The sequence below is a fragment of the Pteropus vampyrus genome, unplaced genomic scaffold, assembly GCF_000151845.1.
Source record: "Pteropus vampyrus isolate Shadow unplaced genomic scaffold, Pvam_2.0 Scaffold67, whole genome shotgun sequence".
NCBI classification, from domain to species: domain Eukaryota; kingdom Metazoa; phylum Chordata; class Mammalia; order Chiroptera; family Pteropodidae; genus Pteropus; species Pteropus vampyrus.
In genome coordinates, this window is record NW_011888848.1 from 493,564 (window position 1) to 503,907 (window position 10,344).

Sequence of the window (10,344 nt, forward strand, 5' to 3'; positions counted from 1 at the left end):
ATAGACAATAATATGCTGAATTACAGGTTATCCCAAAATAAATAAGGTGAAATCTAAGATACAAAATGTGATCAGTAGGACGTACACAGTAGATGATAGTGAGAGTGAGTTGGGGAGACGGCATGGTGTCACTCCGCCTGGGTTCAAATCCCAATTCCATCACAGTGTGACCTTGTACAAGCTATCACGACATCTCTGAACCTCAGCTTTTTAATCTATAAAATGGTACGAATAATCACAGAGTAGATAATTCTGTACATGCTCAATAATTACGGCTGTTTCTATTATTTCTAAGGCTGGTATGACCTGTCGCACCTTTCTATTTTATATTCTATGCAGCAGCTCATGCGCCACCCAAATCTATAATTTCTAGCCCAGACCTCTTTCTTGAGATCTAAACCAATTTATCCCCAGAATATAAGAAAGGGAACAGCCCCGATGAAGGCCTTTGTCTCACCAAGGCCAGGGTGTAAGGAAGGCAACACATACTTAGGTATTAAACATCTTTAGAACTTGTTCCTTATGATATTAGTTAGGGAAAAGAGTGACAAAGGTTTTTTTATTTGTTGTTTTTTTTTTTCAACTGTTATTAAATGTCCTCAGGGCACTAGGAATACAAAGGAGAGTTGTATTCCCTGTCCTCGTAGGACCAAGGAAGTTTAAGAAAGTGGACAATTACAGCAAAGCATGATAAAGTGCCACGTGACAGGGATATCTGTTATTCTCTGAGAACAGCTAACTGGGGTTCACTGTGAGTGGGTCAGGGAAGGTGTTCCTGAAAGAAGCAACATTTGAGCTGTTTCTCAGGGGATGAGGACAGTGAGCCAGCACAGAGAGGAAGAAAGGGTGTTCCTGAGCCTCCCGAAAGGCCTGGAGGAGACAGCAAGGCTGCCCCGAGGGAAGAAATAAAGTCTTTGATGATGCCTGCAGCACAGGATGTGAGGCAGAGAATGGTGAAAGGTGAAGCTGAGAAATAAGCAGAGGGCCTTGTGAATGGGCTTAATAAAGAGACTGGACTTTCACTGTTGGTGATGAGAGTTGTCAATTGGTTTCAACCAAGGGATGTCATAATTGGGCCCTCATTTTTGAAAGGTTATGCTCCCTGCAGGATAGAAAAGGGAGGCAGGATACAAATATGGGGGACACTAGGGAGGGATTGCTGCCAAGAGAGAAGTGGTTAGATTGAAGGTGGTAGAATCATTAGGATTTGCAGATTTATTTCATGGGGTGGGAGTGAAGAAAGAGGGACGAAAGGGCCACTCCTAGATTTCTGCCTTGGGAGATGGAGGTGAGATGTCACTCACTGCAGTACGAAAACTGGAGGGAGAGGAGCTGGGGAGAAGGGATGTGAAAGTCGCTAGATCAAGTATTTCCTTTGCACCTGAAGCACTTGTAAGAAACCCAAGCAAAAACGCTCAGAAGGCAGGTTAAACATACAGGCCTTGATATTCACTGAGCCTCAGTGTGTACATACCATGTGCCCACTGCAGGACCCTGAGCCTGGAGGGGGCAGATAGCAAGCGGGTGTGGCCTGGAGGAGGGACCAGAGTGACCAGTCTCAGGAAACTAGTCGAAATCATCAGGAAACCAGCCTGATGGGGAAGCTGTGGCTCAACCATGGCGATTGGGGCTCAGCAGTCAGCTGCAAGAAGCTCCTCACTGATCAGCCAATCCGCAGGGCAAGCCCAGGCCTTGTCTAAACAACAAAGGAGGCTTCCTGGCCAAGCGCTGGGCTGCCTTGGTAAGCCCCGCCCCGGCCTTGGTCGGCCAGTGGTCTTCACTGGGGCTGCTTCCTTTTGTATATTCTGACTAAATCCCCAATGTTTTAAATCACTTTTCTCTGCAGCTTAACTCTGTAGCAGATCTTTGCAACTTAATTCTAGCTATGCCTTCGAATCTTTCTTTTTCTTTTTCTTTTTTTTTTAATTGGTCTTGATCTCAAGAAAGAGGTCTGGGTTTGGAATAATAATAATTCGGGAGTCGAGTGGGCTGCTGCACAGGAAATCGACTAGGGAAACGCCACAGGTTGCCTGGTCCTTAGAGATTAAAAACGCACATAACCGTATGCGTGGTTCTGAGGGGTCATTGATAAAAAACAACCTGTTTAATCTTACTTAACCCAGCCTGTCTAAATCATTTGGCCCTGAAATGTTTTTTCCTTCAGATAACCCCACTAAGTCCCACAGAGTCAGTGTTTTGTAGAACATGGTTTAATAATAGTAGTGGAGGCATTTCGCACCATTTATTGATATTCTTATGTGTCCGAAGACTCGTATTTTATAACAAAAATAATATCTACCAGGTTACATGACTTTTCTCAGTTATCTCCTGGTTAAAGCAGTCTCACTACTAAATGCCTTGCAAACCAAAGTACTGCTACTGTCCACCTCACCTGAGGAGCTGCAGCTGTAAGCCCATTATCCAGGGGGAACCACCCATCCTCTAGAGAAGTTAAGCTTTTAAATGGAAAGCATGCCAGACACTTGGAGAACCTGATGAAAGTTATATACCATCTCCTAGGGAGACAATTGAGTATTTTCATCTAACACATATAGTCGAGAGGTTTATACACCTTAAATCCCAGGTAAAGAATTTCTGCTCTACAAGGCACTAAAACAATTTAAACCTCTTTAATGTTGGCTGAAGTTACAGCTCTTGATATCAAAAGTTCTTTGCACTTGGAATACACGTGAATCACGTCCTTCGGTCAATAACTGCAGCCAATATCTCCACTGCCACTTGCCTTCTAGATTCCAGGTTTGCCTGTAGCTCTGCAGCTGGCAGGGGCTTCCCAACCAAATTCTATTATTTGCCACATTTTGTGAAGCTGTTCTGTAATGCATTATTAGGGATTTTCTTTCGAAATTCATGTTTCAATTATCCTATTTGAACTCTCCATCGAGGAGGCTGAATAATGATGAAGGACTCTGAAGAGCTACTGTTGATGGTAGAAAGAACATTCAACTGACAGACCAGGAATCTTTTTTTTCCAAACCTCATCATTAATAAGCTGAGCAATCCTGGAAAAGTCACTCTATTTCTCTAGGCTTTAGATTTCTCAATTATGAAATAAGCACAATTATTGCTGACCTTTCTGTCTTACAATGTTGCTGTGACAAATCAACAAGATAACGCCCATAAAAATGCTTTGGAAACTAGGAGGTTACATATAAATGTAAGAGATGGTGATGAGGATATGGATGGATACGTCTATAACTATTATGAATAAGACTTCTGATTACTTATTCAGAGTACTTGTTGGTTCTCATTTTGTTGTGAGTCACCACCACTTGGCCAATGAATGTGAAGACAGCTCGAGTCAAAATTTCCCATGGAAGATATCTGGCACATGGTCACCCTCTATTTTATAGGGTTACCAACAGGTTGTTGCTACTTAATGTTGTGCTACCACCCATAGTTGATTCATTTCCCACAGCGCCTGCTTTGTAAATTCAAGTAAATCAAGTTTTAAAAAAACAAGTTATCTGAATAAATGCTACATCACTCGCAATTTATTTTATTCTTGGCAGTTCCTCATTACTTGCATTGAAAGCATAGTCATTACACAAGTTACATTATAGTTTCTATCTAAGTTTTTAAAGAAATCAGATAAAAGCATTCACACTATTAGTTACCTCCATGAGGATATAAGAAATAATAATATCAGTTCGCCCTAGATTCTAGCCTTCCTTCGGAAATCTCATGCTTGTCATCGCCTTCGGTCTCCACAGCTCTCTATGTCTGGGGCAGGTATGAACACATTTGTATATTAATTGTGGTAGGGACTGTGAGTTACCCACACCATTACCCACACCATTACTAAACCCCCGTGGCATCCAACAGGTAGGAAGAAGAGAAAACAAACAACTCCGTCTCTGCTTCAAAACCTCACAAGGCTATTTGGGGATAAAAATAAAGATATATTAAAGCTTTCTTAAAATAAAACTTTTACGTAAAGCAAATGTTATTGCAACATCATTTTTATGCAGTATATAAACCATATTGAGAAATCTACCTTAAAAAAAGTACATGCTAAAGAATTTAAACAGAAAAGACTATATTTAAAAATAAAAATTTGGGACCGTGACTAGATTCAGTCAATCCATTCATTTTACTAACATTATTTAAAATTTTTTATTTATAAATAACCATTAAATATAAGGTGGTTTAAATAAATAAATAAATAACAAACATGGTCCCTGCCTGCATGGATAGAAGATACGGTCACCAAAAAGGGATATTGCATTTATAATCAAGTGGGAGGAAAATCAAAAAGAAAGCAAAGTAATATGTAATTACATGTTGTGATGAGTTCAACGAAGGGTGTACTGAGAAAAAAATAGGTGAAGGGTCTACTTTGATTGAAAGCCCAGAGAAGGCCTATCTGAGGACATAATATTTAAGCTCAGAACTAAAGAGAAGTCTAGGCAGACAGAAGAGTGACTACAGAAGCGTAATGGTGTGAAGGAGCCAGGCATGCCTGAGGAATGATGGAAAGTCGCATGTTAGATTCCTGCAAGGGGAGGAAGGGAGAGAGTGCGAGATCAGGGTGGTCAAACATTGATGATAGACCTTGTAAAATGTTACATTTCAATCTAAATGCAAAGGGAAGCTTTCGAAGGACTTTAAGCACGGGAGCTAATGGATCATATTAACTATTTAAAGGCAGGAAGAGAAAACAGAAAGATTAGATGAGTGGCTACTACAATAGGCCAGGCAAGAAATGCCAGTTGTCTGGACTATGGTGGCAGCAGAAGAGGGAGAATTGGGCACTGGAGATGTATTTAGGAGGTAGAGTCGAAAGGACTTAATGGGAGATGGGAAACCAGGAGTAAGGCAGCGGGAGAAATCAAGGATGACTCCCTAAGTGTCTGGCTTAAGCAAGTGGATAGGTGAGGACTAAGTGCCAGACCTTGTTCAAGGTCAAAGATGACTCACCAGATGCCCAAGCATCACCCTCTGCCCTGGGCTGTCCAATCGGGTGCACTACTTTAATTCCTCCAGGTGGTACAAATGATGAGTTGAGGTTAATTCTAACTATATCCTTCCCAGTGTGTTTGTCAGCTATCCAAATTGTCTTCTTTCTCCATATTGAATAGAAGATACGGTCACCAAAAAGGGATATTGCAAACAAATTGTGCCTAAAAAACAATAGGAAAAAAAATAAAGAATGGCAGAACATTTCTTCCTGGGCTTATTAAAGTTTCACTTTATTTCAATTTATTGTATGAATTTTAATCAACTACCTTTACAATTTTTTTTCATTTGTATTTAGAAACAGGTATTAAAGTTAAAAATTTATTTATGTAGTCATAATCTGAATTAATAGGATATAATTTCTAACTCCAGATTCATTGTCTCATTCTTTTGCTAACCAGCACATAAGTGTAATGAAAATAAAATAGGGAAGAAAATAGGAACAGGATAAGAGTGGACTTCTGGTTTTGTTCATTTCACACTTGACTGATATCTGTCTCTTGCCACAAGCTGGAGAGTCTGTTACTGGCAAAATAGCAAATCAAATGAAAGATAGGTGCTTCACAAGTATATGACATAAAAATTCCAAAAAGAATTATAACCAACATATGAAAACTTATTATGAAAAATTTGTTATTTTTACTTGTGTTTCTTTACTTAACTTTAACCATAACCCCAAGAATAGGTACTATTCATATCCCATATTAAAGGAAACTGAGGATAAGAGAAGTCATGTAACCTGCCCAAAGTCACTTGTCTAATAAATGGTAAATCTGGGACTTGGACTCAAGTCTTTTGAAATCTAAAATCTGTGCTAAACCACACATCAGTTTAACTGGCAAATGTAAAATTAACTTATCACACAAACTTCAAATGGCAATTGTTTTATTTCATACCAAAAGCAAAACTTACTGTGAAAGATATTTGCTAAAATGGACAGAACCTCCATCATAATCACAGGAACAAATAAGAGAATTGCTTCCTTCTCTGTCATACTGAACCCAGAAGAGCCGTTTACCAAGCACATCCAACGACATAGCTGTTATTTTCTCTGCCGTCTCTAGCAGAATCTTCACTTCCACACCACCGAGATCTGCCCTCTGAAGGCTGCCGGCCACCTCTGAAGACCAAAATATAAACCTGGGGCAAACACATTACGCAGACATTTAATTGATTCAAAGGTCACTTAAATGGTCAACTCTCAGTGTTTCAGCAGTCCCCAGATGTCTGCACAGGATGAGTTTGACTATTTTGAATAAAAATTCAATTCAACAAATATTTATTGCCCTATTATGGATTTTCCATGTGATTTCAAGTCAGAGAATTATGCCTCTTCAGCAGGAAACCATGGTCGTCAGGCGTGCTATTTGTTTGCAGAGGGAGCCTGCCGTGGTTCAAATCCAGGCAAGTGTCCTATTGGAAATGGCTCTTTTGTACTAAAAAAGAGGGTTTTGGTCTCAATAAGAAGGTCCCTTTGAGTCAAAATGTTGTGATTCTATGAATTTTCATCAGACCTTGAAATATATCTAAGTGTCTGAAAACAGCAGAATTTACCTTTCTACTGGATCAACCGCTACATTTGCAGGATATTTTAAGGCACTTAATAGAATGCGGGAATTGTTTCCTTTCATATCTGTTATTGTAATGATTCCTTCCTGTTGATTTGACCAAATAAGTTCTTCATTTATCCAATTTATTGCCATTCCTGAAACATTTTTCTCTATATTGCATACTCTCTGTAAAATCAAATTTCAAAATTGTTATTAATATTTCCCCATTTACAACAATTTTTTAAATTTTTATGTATGAGTCTATTCTTTTAAGCACTTGTCATTTTTGTGCATTCCCAAAATTATTTTAATGAAAATATAATCACAGCTACAGTGCCATCATTTTAATGAAGTAATATTAACTCTTCCATGTGAATATATCTGGGAATAGTATTTATACCATAGCTTTGAATTAGAAAGTTACCTTATACTTATTGAAATTAGGCAATCAACCATAATGTAGTAATAATTTCAACTAGTAAATGTGGAATTTCTATGCTACCTTAAAGACAGTTTATTCCACTTGCTGCTGGAATTTTCCAGATTCTCACCTGAACCAAGTCCAAGCTTTGCCAGATTCTGGCAAGATCTCCTTGAAAGTCTGTGCACAGAGTTCTGAAGCAGATAAATTTCTCATTAGGCCCCCACTTTTATTCCGGCCCCTCCTTCTCCACCAGGCCCCTCCCTTTCTACAACCCTCAGTGCCCTTGCATGATGACCGTGTGACCTGAAGAGAAAGGTTTTTCTTCGTGCCTCTTGGGCACTGTTTCCTGTTCTCTCGTTTGAAAACCACCTAACAAAAAAATTCTGTTATCTCTTAATTCCATCGTATGCAGGTAAATTGGTCCTCTTGCGGGGTGGAGGGTGGGAGGTGGGGAGAAGCCCTGATGTGTATTGTTGCAGATTCCCACAGTGTAAATATTCCCACCTTAGCTGAGTTCCAGCTACTGACCTAATGTCACCAAATGCGATTGGGCAGAGGTCAAATATTCTCATGAGCCTGTACTATTTCTACATCTCAAATGGAGCAATCTGGCCAATTCATTTAACCAACTGCCAATATATTAACTTATAGCTCGCCCAGGTTAATTGTTTCCCCTTTAATGGTTGTCCTATATAAACAATGTTTTAACTCAAAGGAGAAACTATTATGGTTGATTTTAGGTATCCAGCCAATCCTTTCCTAATGACTTACTTGACATATATTCATCGCTGTTTAACTTTTTTTCCTATTATGTGACAGGAAACCCTCCAGATTTTTAGACTTAAGATTTTGAAACTATTCTGCAGATGGCCATCCTTGTTAAAAGTGAGATTAGCAAGTATTACAAGATGTGATTAAACAAATTAACACCTAATTGATGCTTTTAAGAATAATTATAGGGAGAAGGTTTGGTTTAAAAAAATCAGTGGGCACTTTGTCCTGGGAATAAATGCTGAAGTTCTCTCTAGTCACACTCTCTCTGTAATCCATCTCCCAGAAACAGAGAGAACATTCCTCCTGGGACTTATTTAAGGACTCTACCAGTTAAAAAGAAGGATTAAAGATAAAGTATTTTATATCTGTCATCTGCTTAATTTTTTTTTCAGAGTGCAAACATATTGAGGATAAAAAGAAAAAATTTTTTCTTCCTAAATATCAGGTGCCAAAACCTATGACAGAGATTTTAGACAGATGAAAGAAAGTTTCTCAGCCTCAGCATGATTGACATTTGGAGCTGATAATTCTTTGTTGTGGGGACTGTCCTGCATCTTGTAGGATGTTTGGCTGCCTCCTGGCCTCTGCCCACTAGACAGATGACAGTAGCACATCCTCCCTCCTTCCCAATCCAGTGGTGACATCCAGAAATGTTCCCAGTCATTGCCAAATATACCCTAGGTGCAAAATATCCCCAGTTGAGAACACATGGAATAGGAAATAATCATGTAAATCATCTACTTGACTTAATAAACTTACATATTTTTAAAATTACATTGACATCCTCACTTTCTACTTTTGGGAGCATCTGAATATCTATGCTACATTCATGAGCTTGTTCAATAACATGTCACAGATGCAGATTAAATAAATACCTACAAAGGCCAGACACGTTTGATGTGTAATATAATTTCCATTTATCTATATGTTACAAATTAACTGTGTCACTTTTGTCAGCCTATACAAAAGTCCAACAAATACCTTGGGAAATGGTACTTTACCTCTTGCCTTGTCCCATTCAGGAAAACTCTTTGCAAAAGTTGTCTTTCTAGATCTACCCAATAGATTCTTTCCTTATTGTAATGAAAATCCATGATCACTGATACGCCAGCATCTGTCACCAATTTCTCATAATTAGTTCCTTCCAGGTCAATCCGAAAGATACTATTTCCATGAGAGAAAATTAAGAAGGGTACAGGACCTGAGTGGGAAGAAAAAAACCAAACGTGTATTTTCAATATTTTATCTGATTTAAACAAAATAATTCCACATGACAACCAATACAAGTAGAATTCATTTTTTAATTCCTGGTTTTATATTTTAAATAAAGACTATTGTGTAGAGAAAAAAGAGTTTCTATAGATGTTCACAATTAATTTTGTAAATTTTCCTCTCCACGAATCATAAGAAATGAACATGCCAAATTATGGAAAAAGGAACTATTTGAAGAGAAAAGCACTTTCTTCTCTTATCTATACAATGCCATTTTAGGTTCAAAAAGTAACCACCTACTGTATTCTATTGTGGAAAGAGTCTATATGAATGTAAATTTTAATTATGCAAATTGGAAATAATACTACTGATATTACCATTTTCTAAATGAACCCCCCTGCTCTAGTCTCACTTATGAAGAGCCGTCAGGGTAATGACATGGAAGAAGATGGCAAAAACCAGAGGTCTTCAGTGGAAGAAGGAAAAATTGAAATGCTGTCTTGTGAAAGCTCTGAAATATTTTGCCCCTGTTAGCACGGCCACATAAAATACAGGGTGTTCGATTAAATCTGAATTGCTATATATATATATTGTGTGGAACATTCTTAACTAAAAATTATTCACTGTTTACGTGAACTTGAAATTTAACTAGGTACCCTATGTTTTTATTTGTTAAATCTTGGTGGTGGACCGCACTAGATGTCTTGACTCCTGCAGGGCCTCACCATGTACCCTAACACTATATCTTGGATCCTGTCCTATTCCAGGCGATGGCTACCTACCCACTCTGACTCCCAAAGAGAACCCGATACTTCTCTTTGGTAACCTCAGCAAAAATTACTGGCTGACTCCACACAGAGTTTTTGATGTTCCGAAATGCTACTAGGGGATATTTTCATCCCCTGCAGCCAGGTTAGTTTCTTTGGTCTCTTCTGTCTGAGGATGAGGAGGCTCCTGCCATTCTGCCTTTCAATGGAACAGCTCGGAAGAATAGGGAATTGGATACAATTCTGACAGATTCTCACTTCTCTGCTGAGTTTATTGCACTCTGTTTTCACATTAAACTTTAATTCCTTTATGTGACATAATATATGTGTTTATTGTTCTAAAGATTAAACAAGATGATGGATTAATGACCTCTTATTCAAGGATTACATTCCACAGCCAGAAAACATTAACTCCGCTTTAGAGGACATGTCGGAGTAGAGACACGAGGAAGGAAGAAGTGTAAAATCATGACAGTGTGAAATAGGTGCCAGCATAAATGTCTAAGGGAATTAGCTCAAAATACTCTTCCCATATCTTTTCCATGATACTAGACCCCCTGCACAGATGTGTAGGAGAGCTCATTCTCCATCATCACTCCAGACATAGAATCAGAGGAATCAGAGAAGAAATGGAAAGGGT

The 10,344-nt window shown here is 38.7% G+C and overlaps 1 protein-coding gene across 1 annotated transcript in view; it reads right to left on the bottom strand.

Moving 5' to 3' along the window:
• EGF (epidermal growth factor) overlaps positions 1-10,344 on the bottom strand; it is an 85,581-nt gene that overhangs the window by 55,704 nt on the left and 19,533 nt on the right. The window contains 4 exon segments of the mRNA XM_011361527.1: positions 4,939-5,141; positions 5,890-6,117; positions 6,532-6,713; positions 8,727-8,926. Coding sequence (XP_011359829.1) covers positions 4,939-5,141; positions 5,890-6,117; positions 6,532-6,713; positions 8,727-8,926 — 813 coding nt within the window.